Consider the following 23,962-nt stretch of genomic DNA (forward strand, 5'->3'; position numbering starts at 1 on the left):
AAGTCAACCCATGAAGATTTCATTAAGTCTTAAAAAGTTTTGGCTGTAAATGCACAATTATATCATCAGTGATGGCTCATTCGCCAAGGCTGGAGTCTTACAGAAGTTTCTGTAGCTCTGGCACCACAGAAAAGATGAACAATTCAGACAAAATTTTACCTTTAATGTGAACCAAAGAAAGACCTTCCCCAGTTGGAATACAGGTTTAAGATCATTTCTGCTGTAGAATAGTAACCACTAAGCCTGTCTGCAGAGATGAATGATGGGAAAACAGATCTTTGTTTAGTTTTTGAGACAGAAAATGAAAGTGAAAAAGTCAGAGAATAGGTAAACCTTGTGCCAAAAAGTGTGGTTTTCTGTCTGATCATCTCTCTGATCAGAAAGGACGCCACAGCCCATCTGAAACATATCAGCATTAATGAATCTTCCTTAGCACACACATATTGGATTCATAAAACAATTCCTGCTACATTTTTATGGTCTGAATCCTCCGAACAGAGCTGTTATTTTGACTGATGGCAGGAAAAGTAGTGAGAAATGTTGCTGCTTTTTCAGAAATCCTGAGCTATGTGTTCTCGTTTCGCCGTCGTGAAGCCAACTCATCAAACTTATGCAAAACCAGAAATGATGAATGCATCCAGGAAGCTACAAAGAGCAACTTTTGTGATGGACTGCTTTGTTGTACTCATGTGTGAGGGCATAGAGATGAGTCCAGACTTGCTCTAAAATGATGACAGTCATTTTCTGTGTTTCCTCCAGAACACCAGAGTGCTGTTCAACATCCGAGTGGTGGGAGGATCAGCGTTTTACAGCTATCTGTCACCTCAGGACGGGCGGCCGCTCTACCATCCTGCTGTGGACAGGTGAGGCTCTTTGACTTTATTCTGACAGGTCGCTGATGACGCAGGATCAGTGAGTTCTGCAGCTTTATATCTTTTGATTGATTATTCCCTCCTGTGTAAAATGATAGATAAACTTGAACTTTGCAAAGTAGATGCACTGGCCAGATTCCATGTCTGTCATCAGGCTAATCCATCCTGCAAAGCTCCAGTTCGAAATGGCTCTGCAGGATCTGAGAACAGAGCTGACCAATCAGGGAGGAGAAAGAGGCAGTTGCTATGGCAGGGTTTAGTCGCACTGGATGAGGGTAGCAATGGCTGCCGCCTGTGTAGCTGTTAGCTCAGATGTAGCTATAGTATAGCAGCGGTTTTATCAGAACTGGACCACATTTCTTTATTAAAACAAAGGAAAGACCCACACTGGAAGCTTCTCTTGGTAGACAAGAACAGTTTAACATAAGAGCATAACATATTTTTATTTTATATATTCAGTGGCTATAAATAGTATTCACCCCCTTGGATGTTTTACTTTTTTATTGCTTTTATAAATCAATCATGGTCAATGTAATTTGGCTTTTTTGACAAAAATAAATAAAATCTTTAATGTCAAAGTAAAAAACAGATTTCTTCCAAGTAATATCCATTAAATAAAAATATGTAATGTAAAATAACTACGTAAAATTTAACCCCTTCAGGTCAGTATTTAGTCACTGCACCTTTGGCTGCAGTCACAGCTCTAAGTCTGTGTGTTTAGGTCTCAATCAGGCTCAGACATCTGGACTCTGAAATTTCACTCCATTCTTCTTTGCAGAACTGCTCAAGCTCTGTCAGATTGCATGGAGATTGGGCATCAGCACTTTCCTTTTTTTTTTTTTTTTTAATTTATTTTTTACTGTCCAGTGATAAAATCCTTACATTTACAAGCAAGAAAAAGAAATGGCACTCTATCAAAAGGTAATGAAACATTTTCATAAACCTCTGTTTACCTCAAGTCTTTGTCTTATCTGTTGTCATGCATTTTTGGGACACTTTTTGGCTACTCAGAGGAGCCAGGGCAACAGCCGTTTTCAAATCCAGCCACAAATTCTCTATTAGATTGAGGTCTGGGCTTTGACTCGGCCACTCCAGAACACCACCTTAGTGCCTTTAAACCATTTCTGTGTAACTTTCTCTGAATGCCTCGGCTCATTGTCTTGCCGAAACATAAATATATTTTGCAGCATTCATTTTACCCTCTACCTTTACAAGCCTCCCAGACAGTGTTAATTTTGGCAGCTATTTTTAATGTTGGTCTTAGTCTTTAGATGAAATGTCTTTTAGTTTTAGTCACATTTTAGTCATTTCTACCCTTTTTAGTTTTAGTCTTTAGTCGAAGAAAACTCATAACATTTTAGTCTAGTTTTAGTCCTTAAAAGTCCTCACATTTTAGTCTTTACTTTTAGTCCAAGCATTTATTTTCTTGCCTAAATCTGATACCAGATCATGGTAGTGTGTTCTATCACTCAGCCAAACCTGGGGTCCCTGCTTTCTACAGCTGAGAGGCAGAAAGATACAGCTGCATTGTTTTTTGACAGATTTACTACCAGTGGAGAAATGTCATGGATTTTGAATGTCTGAGGAAACAACATTACATTTTAGTCTAGTTTTAGTCATCTGGATGAAAACTAAACTTACTTTTTGTCAGTTTTGGTCATCAAAGATCCATTTTTGTTATTCTTAGTCTAGTTTTTGTCTTGGAAATAAAGGCTGTCAACTAATAGTTTTAGTCATAGTTTTGTTCGATGAAATTAACACTGCTTCAAGGGTCAGCTGCCCAGAAGCATCCCCACGGCATGATGCTGCCACCATGCTTCACAGTGCGGATGTGTGTTTGTGGTGATGTCAGTGTTTGATGTCTTCTTGTCTGATGGTCAAAAAGCTCCGCTTTGGTCCCATCTTACTTTCACTTTGCCATGGAGTCTCCCCCATGCTTATTGGTAAAAGTTTGACTGGTGAAGAACCCAGCCAACAGTTGTTGTCTGCAGAGTCTCTCCCATCTCAGCTGCTGAAGCTTGGAACTCCTTCAGAGTAGTCATAGGTGTCTTGGTGGCCTCTCTCACTAGTCTCCTTCTTGCACACTCAGTCAGTTTGTGAGGATGGCCTGATCTAGGCAGATTTACACATGTGACATATTCCTTCCATTTCTTGATCATGGATTCAACTGAATCCATGATCAGAGCCTTTGGATTTTTTTTGTATCCATCCCCTGACTTAGACTTTTCTATAACCTTTTCTTTTAGTTGCTTGGAGTGTTCTTTTGTCTCTATGGTGTAATGGTAGCCAGGAATACTGATAAACCAGTGACTGGACCTGCAAACACAGGTGTCTTTAAACTACAGTCACTGAGACACATTCACTGCACTCAGGTGATCCCCATTTATAAAATCAATAAAATGATAAAACATCTGAGGGGGTGAATACTTTTATAGTCCTTGTGCATCTGTCATGTCTCCTGATGAAATACGTCTCTGCAGGTTAATAACGTAGCTGTTATTGTTAGAAGAAGCTCTCTGCACGCAGCCTTCTTCTATTATTAGATCTGAAGATGATTAGATTAGTGTAATGTGTGTGATTTTTGTCGTAAAATTACTCTGATTACGGTCAAAACTTTCAACACTGAAACAACCCAATGTTCCCACAGGCTGGTTCTGATTTAATGTAATCATTTTTAATCTAATTTAAATTTGCTCTTATCTAATAAAGACTCTCCTGAGAGACAGAGGCAGCCAGGACTGTCTGATGTGAATACAAGACACAAATTAATGTGGGTGTCAAAATGTCCCTTTCACTTTTCTTTGATAAATGGTGCTGACTTTGTGCAGATGTTTTTAGGCTGGAGCAGATGAGGCGGTATGGGTGGGCTGTAGGGGCCTTCTCCCACCTACCTGTGCAACAGGCCCACCCAGAATGACAAGGGGGAAACAGACTGTCCTTAGATATTTTAAACCAGAACTTTCTTAGGCTCAGTTATTTGTTCCATGTGAAGAAAAGCTGCCTCAGTATTAGAAAAATTGGAGATGTCCATTTATCCCTTTAAAAGTAAGGAATAAAAGAAAAGAAGGGTGAAGTTTACTTTCTTACCTTGTTTCATTTCTTCCATTCAAACTGAAAAGGTCAGACAGGTTTATTTGACAGTGTTACCTGAAATGTGCACACCTTTCCACCTTTTATCCTTTTTCATAAATGCACTCATGTCTGATGGCTTTTTCTTGCAGAGGTGATTTTCTGTTTCAAAGGAGCTTTCTGAGGTTTTCAGAGGACTTCCATTAGCGTGATTTCTAAGAACCGCTCATTCATTGGTTGAATGGTGCTTTAAGTCTTGACACACAATGTGCCACACGCTGTATCCTGGAAACTGATGAAAGTTAAATATAATTCAGGAATATGCTGCTCTACAGTGAGCCTAAATCAAACCGTATAAGAGCGTATTTTACTGATAGTAAAATATGACAGTCCTAAATGCACTGGTAGCAGGATCGAGTTCCCAATCCTGGTGCATGTTTGATGAATGTCTTCCCCCACTATCGCTCCCTAAATGTCCTGTCTTTCATCAGCTTTTCTGTCAAATGAAGGCCGAAACGCCCCAAAAATGAAAAATGATAACAGAAATGGAAAATGTTTCGAGTCATATGGATCCACCTTGGTTTTGTGGAGTCTGACCTGAATCTAGGCATGGTCAATTTAAAATAAAATCCATGATTTTCAGGCTAAACCTGATCCATGATATTTTGCGGAATTTCTTTTCTGCATAAAAACTAATTCATGCATTTGAGGATGCCGTGGATGCTTCCGTCTGTGTCAGTCCACTGAGATCAACCTCAGCCTGGACTCATGGATGGGGCGATGAGGTCACTGAGCAAAACAGTGTGGCGTTGCTGGTATCTGAGCATGCAGACAGAAGCTGGAGTCGTTTAGTCCTCAGTCCTCCTGGTCTTTCTATACTCTTGTGAGGCCCTGATGTTGACTGATGATCGGCTGATGATGTGTGTGTATATATATATATATATATATATATATAAATTATTATATTATTATTATTTTTTAAGATTTTTTTTTAATCTATATATTTTTTGAGATGTGGAATTCATGGAGATGCTGTAAAACCCCATTTAATCATGTTCATCAGTTTTCATCTCAATAGCAATCAGAATAATCTTGAATGTAATTTTTGCCATAGATTTACCCCTTCCTCTCTCATTCTGTTCATACAACATCAACAAGTCTTGCATCTAAATGAGAAGATAGATTGACTTTGAGTAACATCAGCATTAGCCGACCTGTGGATCCACTTCGCAGCATGCATTTTTGGCTGATTTCTTGTTTTCAAATCACGAAAAAATGCGGTGAAACACCTGGATAATGTCTACATTTGCACCTTTGTTGGAGTCATCCCTCTCTAATACACCTGTCTCATTAAAAGTCTGCAGTTTTTTAAGTTTCAGACTTTTCAGTACTATAAATTATTGAGATAAGAGCGATTATGATGTTATAAAACAGCACAAAAGAATTGCACAATTTGGCAACAAATCCTTAAATACAATAAATAAATCCTAAAATATTTCCGCGTATCCTTCTCTGTGCATGTCTTCTTTCAAGGTTAGTCTGGCTACTTATAACCGCTTATTCTTATATTGTAAATCAAAGTTTGTCTGAAAAGTTTACCTTAAGATCTACGATGGTGTTTAAATCTCATGCAGTCTCTCCCTGACAGGCATGTCTTGTGTCTGTTTGAGCTGCTTCATTATGCACTGTAATAGTGCTGACATCTAGTGGTCAAAAAGCATCACTGCAAGAGAATAAATGCGTTCATAATGAGGCTGCAAGTCCAGGAAACAAACTTTTAAAGTTAATCATGTTTGGCCTTATGGATGATGAGGGGATCAGATTTGTACAGATGCTCTTTGCTCTTCTTTGCATGACGTTTGGCCTCTCTGTCTCCTAGAGCTCTGAAGATGTGCGGCTCAGGAGGACCTCCACATGTGAAGCTCATCATCGAGTGGGAGCACAGAATCAAAGACTGGTCCGTTTGCTTTTCCATAACAGGCCTACACCGATTAACCCTTTGTGTTTACATCCATTAACCCTACTTTAACTCTGCTCTCCGTGTTTTCACTTCAGCCTGTTTGGAAACATTCATGAGGAGGTGGTGAAGGATGCAGACAGCGTGAGGAATCAGCAGCAGCAGCATGTGCAGGCGTACAGCTGCACGCTGGATGAGTGTTTCCAGCTGTACACCAAAGAGGAGCAGGTCAGTCTGCTCTCATTAAAAACACAGAAAAATACTTCAAAACTCTCTATTCAAACATTAAAATGTCTTTATTTTCATGGCATGCACACAAACACATTTTGGCATCAATTCTTCATCAGAAGGTCAAACAAACAGAAACTAGAAAGCAGAAGGTCCTTTAAAAGTGGTACTTTACAAGTGCGTTGGAGCTTTTATACATGAATCCCATGCTTAAAAGCTTCTCAAACATACCCTCTCTATATTACAGTTTGTTTTTTTTATATCTGCACCTTTTCTGTGATACCACAGCAACCAAAATAGAAGTCGTAGACACCTAGTACTTTTATTTGTTTTAACTCCTTCACGCTTTCTAAATTTCATAAATATGTCCAAACTGCAGCCAAATATTTGTGCGTGTATCACTTCCAGTGTTCCTAGTCTGTTTAAATATGATCTGTGCATCTTTATGTGATGACAAATGGACTTCAGATACTCAGTGTAACCAACCCGTAGGTCTGAATAGGCCATCTCTGCTCTGTCTTTTGACTGTTGAAGGTTTTGGTTAAAAATTTGCTTCCGGCTCTCCTTTTCTTTTTATAATGAATACATTGCTCTGATAAGTGTCATGAAGATAATCATTATCGTGTTTTTGTAAACTTGTTTTGAGTATCAAAGCACCAAAGTTCTGTTAAAAACAGTTTTTACCATCCTCCAAATATAATAACTATATATGAAACATTCTGTTTTAGATATGTGAGTAGAAACCATGCAAAATATATTCATTTTCATATGTAAATTATATAATTCAGTAAAAATGTAAGTAAAAATGATTATATAGATATGAACTTAAATGATATTGCCAGATATAAACATGAATGTATTGACTATAATTATCATCCTATATTGGCAGAAAGTAACTGCCTTTATGAGCTGTAAATATCAGTCTATATCAGCTGTGAATATCAGCCTATATCAGCTGTAAATATCAGTCTATATCAGCTGTGAATATCAGCCTATATCAGCTGTAAATATCAGTCTATATCAGCTGTACATATCAGTCTATATCAGCTGTAAATATCAGCCATAAATATCAGTCTATATCAGGTGTAAATATCAGCCTATATCAGCTGTAAAAGTCAGTCTATATCAGCTGTAAATATCAGTCTATATCAGCTGTAAATATCAGTCTATATCAGCTGTAAATATCAGCCTATATCAGCTGTAAATATCAGCCTATATCAGCTGTAAATATCAGTCTATATCAGCTGTGAATATCAGTCTATATCAGCTGTGAATATCAGCCTATATCAGCTGTAAATATCAGTCTATATCAGCTGTGAATATCAGCCTATATCAGCTGTAAATATCAGTCTATATCAGCTGTGAATATCAGCCTATATCAGCTGTAAATATCAGTCTATATCAGCTGTACATATCAGTCTATATCAGCTGTAAATATCAGCCATAAATATCAGTCTATATCAGGTGTAAATATCAGCCTATATCAGCTGTAAAAGTCAGTCTATATCAGCTGTAAATATCAGTCTATATCAGCTGTAAATATCAGTCTATATCAGCTGTAAATATCAGCCTATATCAGCTGTAAATATCAGCCTATATCAGCTGTAAATATCAGTCTATATCAGCTGTGAATATCAGTCTATATCAGCTGTAAATATCAGTCCATATCAGCTGTAAATATCAGTCTATATCAGCTGTAAATATCAGTCTATATCAGCTGTACATATCAGCCTTTATCAGCTGTACATATCAGCCTTATCAGCTGTGAATATCAGCTTTTATCAGCTGTAAATATCAGCCTATATCAGCTGCAAATATCAGCCTATATCAGCTGTAAATATCAGCCTTTATTGGCTGTTAATGTCAGCCTATATTGGCTGTAAATATCAGTGCGTATCAGCTGTAAATATCAGCCTATATAGGCTGTAAATTTCAGTCTTTATTAGCTGTAAATATCAGCCTATATCAGCTGTAAATATAAGCGTATTTTGGCTTTAGATATATTTTATCATAATGGAGTAAATATTAGTATATATTGGCCTGAAATATGGGTCTATATCCACATAATAATCAGCCTATATCTGGTGTACATATCAGTCTATTTTGGCTGTACATTTTTGCCTGTATTGGCTGTAAATTTTTGCCTATATGGGCTTTAATATCGGCCGATATTGGTTGTTAATTTCTGCCTGTACTGACCATAAAAATTGGCCTTTATTGTCTGTAAATATTATTGTATCTATGAGCAAGGTTGTTGAGCTGTAGGATGAACCACTTGGCTTTGTCAGCTGAAGTGTTTTTCCTTTGTTAATCCTCATTCCTTAAACTTTCAGTGTTTCAAGGACTCAAGTTATAGGTCTGAACTACATTTACATATCAGTAGAGATGTCTGGTTCTTTAATATGAATGTGTAAATATCAGCATATTTCCAAAAATACATTAATGTGCATCCTTTAACTTAATTGTCAAGATTTTTTTCAGTTTGGTTTTTAAAGCTTGGGTATTTTCCTTAGATGACATTGTTTGTAGGCTTATCTTTTTATGAAACAATAACAGTGTAATATTGGTGCTCCTTTTGAAACTTAAAGCAAACCCATCAACTTTAAGAAACGTGTTTCTTCATGAGGGTTACAGAAGAAATTTTTATCCTCCTTTTTTTTTTTAATTTGTGTTTTTGTATTTATCTCAGTTTAATGAACATTGGCCTCTGCTGTGAGCACGTTTCACCACAAGGTGGAGCTGCAGGCATTAGGATGATAAGATCCTCCTGAGCACTAAATTTGTCCCTGTTTTTAAAAGACTGTCAGACTTTGGCTAACATAAATATAAGGATAAATGCAGCAAAAAGTTTTTATTTTGCACAGCTACAGGACAGAACAGATAGACAGGAATTCATTTATATTTTCCCTGAGTCATGCTTATGGAATATTAAAGATAAGAGCAGGAAAATAAGGAGACAAATTACAAAAAATATACAAAATATATACTCTTCAGAGACATAAACAAGCTCTAAACAATAAGAGATATACTGCATTGAAAAATAAAAATCCTGGGAGTTTTGCGCGTTTTCTTGACTTTATTTATCGACATCAAAGTCCACAAGATTAGGCCTAGAGATTTTATATTGAATGTGTGATTGGTTTGTTTACATTTTTTACTTTTTCCAAATATTTAAACATTTTTATGATTGGTGTTTTTCCTAAAAATCTTTGTTTGACGATACCAGATCATAAATATCCCAGTTTTAGCACTTCAGCCCTTGTCATAGAATCTAAAAACAGCATGATGATGAAATTCATCTTTTAAAAAGAGATATCTTCAAACATTTTGCTGAAAGTTTTATTCATGGACCTTGTTGAATATGAAGAAAATGTTAAGATGGTTTTCAGAAGGAGACAGGAAAATGTGCAAGAGTAGTAACCAAGGTAACGGTTTCACATCATCCTTCAGGCCAAAATTAAGATGATGGAGTCCTAAGGAGACAGGATTTTTAACAGTATGATTTAGTGGAGCAAGCACTAAAGATAATCTGGAGGTTCTGAAGCACTGATATGCCTTCTTTACCTGTCTTTTTTCCCAGCTGGCCCCGGACGACGCCTGGAAGTGTCCCCACTGTAAGCAGCTGCAGCAGGGTGTAGTGAAGATGAGTCTGTGGACGCTGCCCGACATCCTCATCCTCCACCTGAAGCGCTTCAGACAGGTGGGCGAGCGCAGGAACAAGCTCACCACCTTCGTTCATTTTCCCCTGACCAGCCTGGACATGACGCCCCACATGGTCAACCGTGGCCACGCTACCCATCAGCCCCCTCTGCAGCCGGGATGGAAGCAGCCCAGACGACCTGACCTGGCTCCTCCTGACTTCCTGTACGATTTGTACGCTGTGTGCAATCACCACGGAGGGATGCACGGCGGACATTACACAGGTCTGAATCACAGTCATGTGCGTGAGTTTTAGGCATGTAGGGCACAAAGCATTCAACATGGTGCCCAATGTGCGACAACCTGGGGTTGCAAGGGCAGCCAAGGTGAAGCTCAGCTGCATCTCTTTTGTCCAGGCCTTTTTATTCCTGCTAAAACGCCTGGAGACCTCCAGCAGTTTTTGGGCCATCAGGGCATCCACAGCATGACTGAGGGCTTGTGGCAACCCTCCTACCCACCTAGACGGTACCCTACACCAGTGGTTCCCAACCTTTTTTCCTATAAGCCCCCCTTACTTTTATTGTAGAGCAGCTGAAGACCCCCAAAACAAACAGTGATACATGGATGTAAGAAAAATAATAACAAATTTAAGAGTTTTCATTGTTCAGATCTATGTAAAATAGCCCCTTATCAAGAGACCTTTGCATCAACTATTCCTAAGTGTTTTATCATGATTTTGGTTCGTACAGGTGAATCTAGTTTAGCCTCAAAGCAGACAGAGCCTCACGACCCACCAAGGGGTTCCCAAACCCCAGGTTGGGAACCAATACCAGTGACACTCACCGCGTAGCTCTTGAGCCACATGTGGCTCTTTTGTGATGATTTGTGGCTCTTTTATGTCTTAATTTGAAATATTATTCCCCAGAAAAACCTTAAAAATAGAAACTTTGACCTCAAAAATTATCCGTTGCAAGTCACATTAATCAGTTTATTTCCCACAGTTATACAGTAGGCTTAACTGTCAACCTTTATTTTTTCTCTATATATTTCCGTTGTCCTTATTTGCAATTTTATGTCCTTTTTTTTTTTTTTACATTTTTTGCCCCTTTTAATCAATTTCTGCTGCTTTCAGCCCATTTTTACCACTCCTTTCAGACATTTATTCCCATTTTAGCCACTTTTGTTCTGTTTTTGCCATTTTCATTAGTTTTAGCCACTTTTATGCTGCTTTTTTTTTTTAATTTCCCCATTTTTGCCATTTTTCACCTGCCTTCTGCTGTTAAATGCCACTTTTTCCCTATTATCCCACCTTTTAACAGCTTTTTTGCCCCTTTTTAGTCACTTTTCACTCAAATTTTGCCACTTTTTGACCACCAGTTGCTCAATTTTTGTTGTGATTTTCCCCCATTTTTGACACCTTTCACATATTTTTATTGCCAATTTAACCCATTTTTGCCACTTTTCACCATTTAGGTCATTTCTCTTGCTAAGGCATTTTTTAATAACTTTGCACTTTGGTTGAACAGGGTTAGACAGGGTTAGTAACACTGCCCTAGACCATGCTTATTTGCCCCTTTCTGCCCAATTTTGGCCCAAACATGCCTAAAAGCCATGCACAGCACTGTATATATGGGTTATTCTGCAAAAAAAAAAAAAAAAAAGAAGAAGAAGAAGTGGTTATCACAGTAACAGAATTATAAACTTTGATACAATCCTAATAAAAATCAAGCCAAGGTAAGTCTTTTTGATACCACAACAACAGAAACTGAAGTCCTAGATGCTTACTTTTGGGCATTTTTTTGTTGTTGTTGTTGTTGTTGTTTTTTTGTTTTGTTTTTGAAAAAACAAGTGCAACCAGCAATGGTCTTTTTTGTTTATCCCTAGTTTTAACGGCAGATAGACTGCTTCACATGTCTGTGCAATGATTTGTAGTTCAAATCCATCTGAACAACACCACATCTATGGTGTTTAGGGAGGGAAGAGCCTTTAGAAAAATACTCACAGGGTATAATGAACATTTTATCGTCACATTCATTACAGACTAATCAGAGCAATGACACGTGTGTCACAGTAGACGCACCGTCTTAAACGCTCATTTGAAATTTACAGCTGATTTTTACCTGTTAGGTACAGGTACTGACATTTCAACCTATCTTAACTTTCCATGTACAAAATGTGTACTACACAGATTATTTCAGGGAGTTTATTGACAGAAGTATTCATGCATCACAGAATTTTCAGTTAGTAATTTGCACCTTTTGGTGTCCAGGCAGGAGCTTAATTGCTTTGTGATGCCACTTGCAAAAGATTCATCCATCCATCCATCTTCTATACCGCTTATCCCGTTGGGGGTCGCAGGGGGTGTTGAAGCCTATCCCATTTGTCATTGGGCAAGAGGTCGCCAGTCAATCACAGGGCTGATATATCGAGACAGACAACCAGACACGCTCACATTTACACCTACGGCCAATTTAGAGTCACCAATTAACCTAATGAGCATGTTTTTTAGTGGTGGGAGGAAGCCGGAGTACCTGGAGAACCCATGCATGCACGAGGGAGAACATGCAAACTCCACACAGATAGGCCCTGACTGGGAAGCAAACCAGGAGTGTAAAAGATTCAGTGCCTCCTAAAGTGTGGGCGGAGCCAGAGGTAGTGTAGGCGGGCTGTGTGAAGTCTTATAATAACTTAAAATCATAGAAATTAAATACACATTTTAAATGTTTATATAATAATTGAATAAATGTTTTTATCTGAAGTCTCCAGAGTGACAAAACAGCCAGAAATTTTAACTCATGTCACATTTTTATCTTTTATTTTGTCAGATCTTTACAATCGGTGTCATGGTTTAACTGGTGTTGGGTTAACTCGTGGCACTGAATTTATCAGTGTATTTGAGGACTTTGCTGCTTTAGTAGAGTTTGCTGGGCCACAAAATGCCTTTACAGAGATGAATATTAGAAAATAACATTTTAACCAATCAGTCACTGCTGTGTAACAAAAAAACAAACAAAATAAAAGAGCACATGACTGAGTAAAATCAGTGGTTCCCAACTCATCTAGCCTCAGGACCCACCACCATATTCTTATAGAGGAATCACAAGCCTTCATTTTTAACCACTCAAATGTACAGTGGAGCAAAGTGTGTGGCTCTGCAGAGACAAAACAAGCATGTTTAAAGAGCACATCATTACAGCAGCTTCAGATTTGCATGCATGCATTTTATTTTGCTCCGTTTCTATGATAATATTTACATTTGATTGTTTTCTAAAGGTGATGAGAAATAAACACGTTAAAAAATACAGTTTTGTTTTCCAAAGATAAGAAAAAGAAGATGAGATCTTCAGAAAGCAGACAGACTTTATTTTTCATTACTGCAGAATGGAGTCAAATCCATGGATGCGTGTCTGCTTAGGGCTTCTGTACATCAGAGACTTTTTGCCACCATTTTTTTCCAGGCACACATTTCCAGCGGCTGAAAACAGCTGGGTCCAGGTCCCCTCCAGTTGACAAACATGGGAGAATCCATTAACTGAACAGCAGGTCTTTTTTGGCTTTCAAACCATATTTATATAAGCAGTATTTTCTGGCCTTAAATCTTTGAAAATGCATCAATAAAGCTTAAAAGTTTTAAAAGTTGTTCGCCCTCAGACTGAATCTGAAACACAGCCTGAGGAGTTTGTTGGCGAGGTAACTTTGTTGTTTTCAGCACAGTGAGGGCGGTTCGTCTTTCCAACCCAAGCTGCTCACCTGAGCCGCTCTGGTCATATTCACACAAACACACGGGCTCATTAAAATAATCCGCCTACAGAATAATCAGCTATTCTGCTCCTGCCATCCCTGAACTGAATGAGAGGATTTTAAAAAAGGGCAGAAGGTCGAGTGTTCAGAGAACAAGGCTTTGATTGAAGGTCTTCATGAGAGAATCATTTACACAATTGCTCAGTGCCCGATGTTAGCCTGCAGCTGAGACTGACAAAAACACGGCAGCCTTGTGGGGAAAAATTTGAGCGTCAGCCCTCTTATACTTTCAATGAAGGTGCATCTTTTTCCTTAATTTGAGTCACAAAGTGAAACTTTTATTAAATCCAGATCTGTTTTACATGAGCCTAAGTCTTTTTAATGTTTGAATTCTTATGATTGCAGCTGACAGCTCATGAAAATCTCAAATATAGTGTCTGAAAATATTAAAACATTTCCTAAGAACATTCAAAAAAGGATTTATAATACAGAAATGTCAACTTTCTGAATAGTTTATTCATCTTTTCGCTCAATACCTGTTTCAGGCTCCTTTTGTGTGATTTTTCTATCAGGGCGTTAAGGTCTGGGGGCTTTCATGCCGCTTTGATGGCAGCCTTAAGCGCGTCTGTATCGTGACTCTACTGTTCCTCACTCTCTATGGGGTTAAATCACTTTTTACTATCAGTCCCTCCAATTATGGCCGCTCAGCTATGAGAAAAATCGTCATCCTGATTATTCTGATTAGTGCTGAGATCACTATTGTTAAACACAAGGACTCAGTGGGTTTTAAACATCTGCAACACCTGCACGTATCAAACTCAGACATTTTAACACATCACTCAATGAGGGAAAAACATAAATATTAAGATTAGCCTTCACTGAAGATACAGATCCAAGCCTAGCCTAAACCCTGACAAACGGCCCCGTACTATTATTCCTCCTCCAAACTTCACGGTCAGGCAGGAAACGTTCTCCCAGCATCGTCTGACTGCAGGGAAGCATGATTGGTCGCTCCACAGAACATGTTTCCACTGCTCCACAGTCGGTCTTAAACCTCTCCAGCTGATGCTTGCTATCAGACTTGGTGATGTGAGACTTGCATGCAGCTGCTCCCATTCACGAAGCTCCTGCAGTTTGTATGCCAACATTAATGCCAGAGGAAGTTCAGAACTCTTCTGTGGTGGAATCAACAGAGCTTTGGTGACTTGTATGCACCATGTGCTAGCAGTTTCGTTGACCCCACTCTGCAGAGCGGCCCACAGAATCGTCTGGGAAACTGGGAAACGCAGAAGAAAGGTCCCTCCTCGGTTGTGATTTATTGATGACATCAGTGCATGTGTGTTGATCAGTAGCATTGGCGCTAGCGTCCTGGCTGACGGTTCCTTCATTTTGGAGCTGAAGTGTCAAACTATTACTGGGTTCTGGTGTTGGAATTATTCTTTGGTCCTGCCTTTAAACCGTGTTTGCCAGTTTTAACCAATTATGGCTGCCACTTTGGTTGCTTTTTGCCAATTTTTAACCCATTTTTACCACTATATGTCATTTTTTTTCCTACAGCCTTTTGTCACTTTTATCCCATTTTTAGTTTTTTTTGTCCATTTTTCCCACTCCTTTTTACACTTTTAACACATTTTTGGCCAAACTTTGTCAAATTTTTCCACGTGTTTTTTCTACATTGTCTGCCAGTTTTGACCTACTGTTGCTGCTTTTTTTGGCCATTTTATTGCTTTTTACTGCTTTAAACCCAGCTTTTCCACTTTTGGCCATTTCTGTCCGTGTTTGCCAGTTTTAATCTACAATTGCTGCTTTTTCTGGTCATTTTTTCGGTTATTTGTCTATTTCCCCAATTTTGCACTATGTTTAACACATTTTTGGCCAAACTTTGTCAATTTTTTCCACTTGTAACCATTTTTTTCTACCTTTGAGCCATTTTTTGCACTTTGTCTGTTATTTTTGCAGTTATCTGTCTATTTCAACAACTTTTCTGCCTTGTTTAACACATTTTTGGCAAAACTTTGCCAAATTTTACCCCTGTTCTGTCCTTTTTTCCACTTTTAAGCCATTTTCCCCTTTTTGCCAGTCTTAACCCACTACTGTCCTTCAATTTTTTCCATGGCTTATTGTCTCGCATCCCATTTTTGCTTTGTTGTTCATTTTTCCCACTTGTTTTTACCACTTTTAATACATTTTTGGCCAAACTTTGTCAATTTTTTTCCAGATTTTCCATTTTTTTTATTTTGAGCCAATTTTTCCACTTTGTCTGCTAGTTTAGTTGCTTTATGCAAATTTGAACCTATATTTACCCCTTTACGTGAGTTTTCCCACTGCCTTTTGTCATTTGTATCCAATTTTGCAGTTAGTTTTCAATTTTGCACCAATTTTGCACCATGTTTAACACATTTTTGGCCAAACTTTCCAAAATTTTACCCCTGTTCAGCCATTTCTTTTGCCATTTTTGTCCATGTATGCCACTTTGTTTGCCTCCTATTTCAGCTTTTTTTTTTTTTGGCAATTTCTGTTCCTTTTTGCCAGTCCTAGACCATGTTTGCCATTTTTGGCCTTATTTTTTGTGTATTTTTTTAGTCATGTAATTATCTTCCATGAAAGCTGAAAAGCCCAGTTTATGTTTTGGCATCTGCATGTTTGTGCATTTCATGGCTTAACTTTGAAATCTGACATTATTTTCTAAATTGTTAACAGTACCAATTAAAAGGTAGTTGTGTTTTAAGAAAAAGGTTAAATTTTTACTGCAGCATAAATAAAGAGAATTCCTTTTTTTTGTTGCTTTGATAGGCCTAGTTGTTATTCAGGTTAAAAGTAAAACATGGTTATCACAACTTAATTTCATATTATACCATGATTTTGCTGACCCTTGGCGGCCTCATCGCTCTGATTTTAAGTAATCTGCCGCTTTGTGATGAATTGCTGTTGTTCCTTCCACTTTCCAATTATATCACATAAAGCTGTCTGTGAAACAGTAAAAAACTAATGAAGCACCTTTCCAAAAAGCCATTTCTGTTAAGTTTAATGGAAAAAGAGCTGAAAAATAAAAAACGGAAATTAAATCATTACAAAAATAATTTGCACAAGAACCAAAGAAAATAATCTTGGTGAGAAAATGTTGATCCGTTTCACAGCTGCAAAAACAAAGATGGATCATCCCTCATGATTATTTTCATTTGTTCTTCAGTCATAAATGACGGAAAATCAGGAGAAAGTTTTAGTTCATTAAAAGCTCAAATAGAGAGCAGATGGAGAGAATCAAAGCTTTTCTAAACAGTAGCTTCCTGTCCTCTCTGCAGGTGATTGAATTCATTTTTCTCCATTGTTGTCATCTCTGCAGCGTTCTGCAGGAACTCGGTGGATGGTCAGTGGTACAGCTATGATGACAGCAGCGCCGAACCGGTTCCAGAGGCGGAGGTGTGCACACGAGGAGCCTACATCCTGTTTTATCAAAGACGACACACCATCCCTCCTTGGTCTGCCAGCTCATCGCTCACTGGTTTGTCCTTTTTGAAATCCTCTGAAGAAAATTGTTGTCTTGAGGACAGTCGCTTCAGTCCAACTTTCATCCTTTAGACAAAATAACTGAAGGAATGTGGGAGGATTATTCGACATTTTACCCACAGTTGTGTCATTTTTCCTTCATTTTTCACAGCTGCAACAGAAAACATTTTCAGTTTAATCAGTCATAATGAAGAGAAATGCTGGCCTGTGATTGGCTGCATTCTAATATTATAAAAGAATCCATACTCCTGGATTCATCCCATCACGTGTAGCAGAGAAATAGGGGGATTACAGCACAGCAAAATCTGATCTATGTGGGTTGCTAAATTTAAACCATCCTTTCCTACAGTCTTCAAATGCATCACGCTTGATTCTCAAGAGCAATGGGACTTTGCATGACAAATCCGTCATGCATACATCAGACCATTCTGTTAATGCTGGGGATCCTTTATAGCAGAGGTGTGAAACTCAATCACAGCAGGGGCCGGATTCTGGATTTAGGTTTAGCCTGAAAGCCTAACAGGTCAACATTTAAGCTTTACTGTCAACCTCATTTTCACCAGTAATAAAATATGAAAGAACCCACTGATGATAAATCATTACGAAGTAAAAATAATAAGGTTAAAGGCTCAAATCTGAAATAAAAATTCCAACTTATTAGTTCATTTTGTTACTCATTATCCTCTTTTTGTATTTTTCAGGCTCCACCAGCTCCTCAGCCTCGGACCATTGGCTGGTCCGGCTGACAGGGGGCAGCAAGCGTGGCAGTGTGGGGTCAGGAGGACCTGCTCCTGGAGCCCCAGGTCCTCCACAGGCTCCAGAGTCTCCTGAGCTCCCTGTGTTTGGAGATGAGCCATCGAAAACACATGAAACGAGTCAGTGTCTGGAGTTTAAGCTTGATTTGGCACAACTTTGATGGGCAGAAACCTGAAGTACTTTTTTATATAGTATAGCTGAATGCTAATTAGCTTATTCTTGTTAGTTAGCAATGTTATGATGAAGACTAAGGCAAGATTAGGAGCTCCATATCCTAAAATGAAAACCAATTATCAAACATTTGGAGCTGGCTTTTAGTGACGTATTTTCTGTTTTCCTGCAGATGGATTTGAATCCAAGCAGTTTGTCCGTGGCTCTCAGGGGCGGAGCCTAAGCATGAGATCACCAACTAAACCGAAGGAGTCTCTGAGTAAAGTCCTGCCGCTGCGCTGGTCTTTTGGCTCCAAGGATCGAGTCAAGCCCTCCTTTCAGAGACCGCCTGGAGAGCTGGTAGAGTACCTGGAGTCTGGACGGCGGCCACGATGCACAAAAGAGCCAATCATAACCCTAGTGGCCACGCCTCCTCAGAGGACTACCCAGGTACGGGGATTTGAAGCGAGACAGGACTGCAGCTCGCCGAGCGGTAGCAGTCTGAGCTGCACGGACAGACTCAGCTCTGACACGTGTTACTCCCCTAAAATACCCGAGGGTCAGAGCAGATTGAGCGAGAGGAGCATCAACGGTCTGAGAGGACGGGACGACGGATCTCTGAGACACAGGACGTGTAAGAGAGCCAGGACGGACCAGGGCCGGACCCTAGAGCTGCAGCTCCACAGGGGAGCTCTTCTGATGGGTCACATGAGCCACAGCGCCCCCCCGAGCAGAGACTCCACATTAAGAAGGACCAAAGTCCACACAGGGGGGACGTTGAGACAGAAAGACCTGCTGCAGACTGTCCTTCAGCCTGAGGACAGACGGGGACAGAGAGGGCACGAAGGACGCAGCCATGAGAGCCTCTTATCGTTTTTTAAACAGGGATTCATGAGGAAGGACGTTCCGGGGTCACCGATCAAAACGCACGACCCGACACGTCTGAACGGACACGGACACCTGGGGCGGGTAGCGTGCAGCAACCTAGCCAAACTGTCTCTGTCTAACGGGACCCTGACCATGGGAGCAGCAGAGGACAGGAAGGCGTGTGATATTCACAACTGTAAGGTCCAGCTGGTCAACGGGAAGGTGGGGCATCACGACCCTGTGGACATAAAGCGAGCGCACAGCTCCTCTAACATCCAGACCAAACTGGACCTGACGTTTCGCAGGTGTGCGTCCCTACAGAGGAACGGGGACATCACGGCTCCTCCCCCTCACCGAATCCTGCTGTCGGACAAACCGGGCTACGCCACTCTGCAGCGGACACGATACAGTACCACCTCCCTGGGTAAGAACAGACCGGTCCTCCTAGTCTAAGAGAAGAGTCTTAGCTCCAAAGAGTTTGACTACGGTTTAATTCAGCAGCATAGAGGGGTCAGACTATTTCTCAGGTTAAAACCATTTTGATTAGCTACTTTAATATTAACATTTAGTCATTTACTAGTTAATTCACATTTACATTGATTTTGGTGTCATCCCTGTGCAGCAACATAAAGAACTGCAGTTTTTAGTCAGCCAGTGTTTTTCTAACCCAGATTTCGTTGCTTAGTTTCAACGTGGAGTATAGGAGACCACTGCCGACTTACTTAGCCCAAATAGTATCATCCGTAGAAATTAAGCCAAATTTTGGCCAAAGGTTTGCAACAAGACAAGTTGCTCTGCAACACCCTAAAAGCCTGCAAGCCCACGTTACTGCAACTGAGGGAAACAATGTTTCATTTTTATTGAAACAATCCTTTCAGTTGCTGCACAATAAATAGTTTTTCTGAATCAGTGCATGTGTGTTGATCAGTAGCATTGTGCTAGCTTCCTGGCTAATAGTTACTTCATTTTGGAACTGAAAAAAGTGTGGCAAGCTCTTATTTGGTTCTGATATTTGAATGATTTATTTGCGGTACTTTTTTTGCTACTTTCACCCTTTTTTCCGTCCATTATTTCCACATCTTTTTTGTCAATTTTTGCTGCTTTTTGCCGCATTTCATTCACTTCTACCACATTTTTAACCCACTTTTTGCTCATATTTTCACTTTCACCCATTTCTGCAACATCTTTCTACAATTTGTGCTTACCTTAGCTGCCTTTTCCCCTTTTTTTGCCTCTTTTTGCCTGTTTAGTCTATTTTTGACACTTTTTGCTGCTTTTCACCCATTCTTGCATATTTGTTTAGTGTTAATAGCCTCTTTTGTCCCGTTTTTGCCCTTTTCACCCATTTCTGTCACTTTTTCAACCACTTTTCTTCTTTCTGCAGCATCTTTTTGCAACATCTTTTTTGCCTACTTATGCTGTCCATAGCAAATTTCTCCAGTTTACTGCTCTTTTTCACTCATTTGTACCAAATTTTTCAACCACCTTTAGCAATTTTTTTTGCCTGTTTTTGCAACTTAATTTTTTTATGATTCCAACTTTTTGACCTTTTTAGCTATTATTATCCCAGTTTTGTCCTTTATCACCCATTTCTGTCTCTTTTTTAAACACTTTTCTTCTTTCTGCAACATCTTTTTGCAACTTTTTGCCAACCTTAGCTGCCTGTAGTCATTTTTTTCCATTTTTGCCACTTTCTATCCATTACCCACCATTTTGTCAAGTTATTTTGCCACTTTTATCCAGTTTTTGCCCTTTTTCACTCATTTCTAGCACATTTATTCATCACCCATTTTGTTCATTTCTGCAACACCAATTTGCAACTTTTGGCCCACTTTAGCTGCCTTTTGCCTTTTTTTGCCGGTTTTTGTTGCCTTTTACCCATTTTTAGTAATTTTTTAAACCTTTTTAGCCTCTTTTATCCCATTTTTGGTCTTTTCACCCATTTCTGTCACTTTAAACATTTTTTGCCCTTTCTGCAATACCTTTTTGCAACCTACATTTAACCCATTTTTGCTGCTTTTTTTTCCCCTTCTTTGCCACTTTCAGCCCATTTTAGTCACTTTTTGTCAAGTTTTTTTTACTTTTAACCTATTCAGTACTATTTTAGCCTGTTCTTGCTACTCTTCACTCATTTTTTTGTCTCTTTTCACAATCATTCAGTATATTTCTAAAAACAGTTTCTCAGTTTCTTCTATGTTAATTTTTGGCATCCTGATGTTTGCACTCATCATGGCCTAGCTATGGTGTTTAACATTACTTTCCTAATAGTTCAGTGTGTCCGTCTACATTGTTAACATGAATAGAAAGGTATTTCTGTTATAATTAAAGGGTTTACATTTTAAAAAAGGTTACTACAGCATCGATAAAATCCATGTTTTAGGTTAAAAATAAATTATGGTTATCACAGTTTAACTTTACAATGGACCATAATTTTGCTTACCTTCATGGACCCCTGGTTTGGCTGGGCCCCGGAAAGCTCCCCCCTTCATCCCCCCTTATGGCCGGCCTTGTAAACACGTACCGTGCCGTACCAAACTGAATCGAACCACACTATGGAAGTGACCTCATATTTATCCATCCATTCTTGAGTAAGGTTCATTTTGGTGTGTCAACTTCCTGCTTCAGGATCTTTGACTGAGCAGTTTTCCCTCCCTGGAATCAGAATTAAGGACTTCTTTTCTCCATTTTCTTCACCACTCATGACAAAGCCGCCCCCTTGTGGCTGGCTATAGATAGGGGCTGATGCCCCTGTTAGAAGCTAGAAATTACAAAGAGTTTGGAAGATAATAAAAAAAAAAAATCAAAAAGAATTTGTGAATTAGAACTGACTCTTTATTTTAGTTGAGTTTATCTGTAGTTGATGCCCCCTGCCTTGACTTTAACCAGCACTGATGTTTGGGTTGAAAGTCTTGTTTTTGATTTTTTAGACCCCCAGCAGATAAAAGCAGCAGATGTCAGACTTGGTTGAAGATCTCCAGAGGTGAAGAAGAAGAAGAACAGAATAATAGAGCTGTCAAGGCATTTAAGGATTCCAAACACATCTAGGGAACGATTGAAATAAAAACCAAGATTAATAGCTGCTGTCAGTTTACTCTAACATACACAGACAGCTTTAAACAATGCTCTTTATTCTCCACTGCTCAGAGTTGAAGTCCTCTTTTATTGCTGTCAGTGAAATTAATCTACTCCAGAGACTGCTGCTTTATAATTAATGTTTGTTTTGTCATTGAAGTGCCTCTGTGACAGCCCAGAATGACTGCTGAATTCAAGGACCTCCCGGGGTGGTTCCAGAAGCTTCCAGTAGGATTCACCGCTGGACAGAAGGCTGACCTCCTCTGCCCTCCTTCGTAGTACTGTTATCAGTTCTTACCTGTGTGTGTCTTAAACTAAATCTATGCAGAGTTGAATAGACGGAGGAGAAACACTGCTGTAATATGATTCTGTTTTTTTGTTTTTAAAGCAAAAACATTTGTGTACAAACTGGTTTTATATTTGAGCTATGATCGATACTGGCAAATAGCAGAGGGGTTGGCAGAGATAATGCATTTTTTAAAACCAATTTACTTTCAGAGCATCTCTTCAGAAAGTTTAAAAATACAAAAACAAAGTTTTTGAGATCATTGGAGTTTACAGAGTTAAAATCTGTAAAAAAAAAAAAAAAAACAAGCAAAAAAATTGAACCACCTGTAAGAAATTCGGCTGTTGAATCATGCATCATCTACTTTAACATTTACAATCATATTGTGATAGCAGTGCACCTTTTTCTGCAGCATCAGAGAAAACAAGCTTATTGTCATTCGCAGTGTAATACTTTGAAAATTCTGCAAAGAATCCTTTTATCTTTGAAAGATTTGGTCTTTTATCCTGAAATTGTAATCTGAAAAAGCTCTGGAGCATGACGCTGCTATTGTTGAAAAACCATTTATACGTGAGTAAGAGGTTGACAAATGCATACATGAATCCACAAATGCACAGTAAAAAAATCCCACTTGCGCACAAATGAAGTCAAAGATCAAAGTGCATGATGAGCTGAGATGAGTCTGGCTTCCTGCTGCTTGTCTCAGTCTTCATCAAGGCTACATAAATCATATTAAAGGCAGAATAAAGTAGCATTAGCTTGTGTTGTAGCTAGACTTTTTCTCATGTGGCAGTGATTTATACAGGAGTTGTCTGAAGTATATGCACTCAGACACAAGAAAGAATAACATCTATTTGCCCCGTCTGATCTCAAGCATCCTGCAACTGTTTTAACCTTCAGTAAAAAAAAAAAAAATTTCTTTTAAAAGTGCAAAACAGGGTGACAGAAAAAACAAGGTTTCAGTGTCATTTAGTAGATGGCTATTTTCCAACATCTGAGGGTAAGAACAACACCAGCAAAGATCTAGACAGGTGCCGTGTTAGAGGCAGAGCTGAGCTGCTTTTACTGATAAAATAAGCAGTGAAACAACCAATCATTCATGTGAGAAGACCTCTGCCCGTCAGTTACACCGGGTTTCAAATTATTATTCAAATTATTATTTTCTCTGATAATTTTCAACCATTAGAGCATAATTCAAGTTTTATTGTACAGTAATAACTATTAAATAAAACCCTCACTGTTATTATGTACAACAGAGTTTCAAAACTTTTTATAGGTTGTAAAGAACTGAAAATGGTCATTTGTTGAATTTGCAGCATTAGGAGGTCATATTCACTGAAATCAAAGCTATTTCAATCAAAAACATCTTAACAGACCAAGTTCCATGTTAACATAGGAGCCCTTCTTTGATATCACCTTCACTATTCTTGCATCCATTGAACTTGTGAGTTTTTGGAGAGTTTCTTCTTGAAGTTCTTTGTAAGATGTCAGAATATCCTCCCAGAGCTGCTGTTTTGATGTGAGCTGCCTCCCACCCTCATAGATCTTTAGCTTGAGGATGCTCCAAAGGTTCTCAGCAGGGATGAGGTCAGGGGAGGATGGGGGTCACACCATGAGTTTCTCTCCTTTTATGCCCATAGCAGCCAATGACTCAGAGGTATTCTTTGCAGCATGAGATGGTGCATTGTCATGCATGAAGATAATTTTTCTACAGAATGCATGGTTCTCCTTTTTTACCATGGAAGAAAGTGGTCGGTCAGAAACTCTTTATACTTTGCCGAGGTCATTTTCACATCTTCAGGGACCCTAAAGGGGCCT

The 23,962-nt window shown here is 39.0% G+C and overlaps 1 protein-coding gene across 1 annotated transcript in view; it reads left to right on the plus strand.

Moving 5' to 3' along the window:
- The window catches only part of usp43b (ubiquitin specific peptidase 43b), a 135,712-nt gene extending 112,223 nt beyond the window's left edge, over window positions 1-23,489 (plus strand). Inside the window, exons 9-16 of the mRNA XM_041778623.1 lie at window positions 760-863; window positions 5,821-5,898; window positions 5,997-6,126; window positions 9,707-10,049; window positions 16,850-17,008; window positions 17,715-17,888; window positions 18,113-19,210; window positions 22,019-23,489. Of these exons, the coding sequence (XP_041634557.1) occupies window positions 760-863; window positions 5,821-5,898; window positions 5,997-6,126; window positions 9,707-10,049; window positions 16,850-17,008; window positions 17,715-17,888; window positions 18,113-19,210; window positions 22,019-22,029 (2,097 nt within the window). The 3' untranslated portion in view covers window positions 22,030-23,489. The remainder of the gene's footprint in view (window positions 1-759; window positions 864-5,820; window positions 5,899-5,996; window positions 6,127-9,706; window positions 10,050-16,849; window positions 17,009-17,714; window positions 17,889-18,112; window positions 19,211-22,018) is intronic.
- Window positions 23,490-23,962: the final 473 nt, after the last annotated feature.

This window comes from Cheilinus undulatus, linkage group 21 (genome assembly GCF_018320785.1).
Source record: "Cheilinus undulatus linkage group 21, ASM1832078v1, whole genome shotgun sequence".
NCBI classification, from domain to species: domain Eukaryota; kingdom Metazoa; phylum Chordata; class Actinopteri; order Labriformes; family Labridae; genus Cheilinus; species Cheilinus undulatus.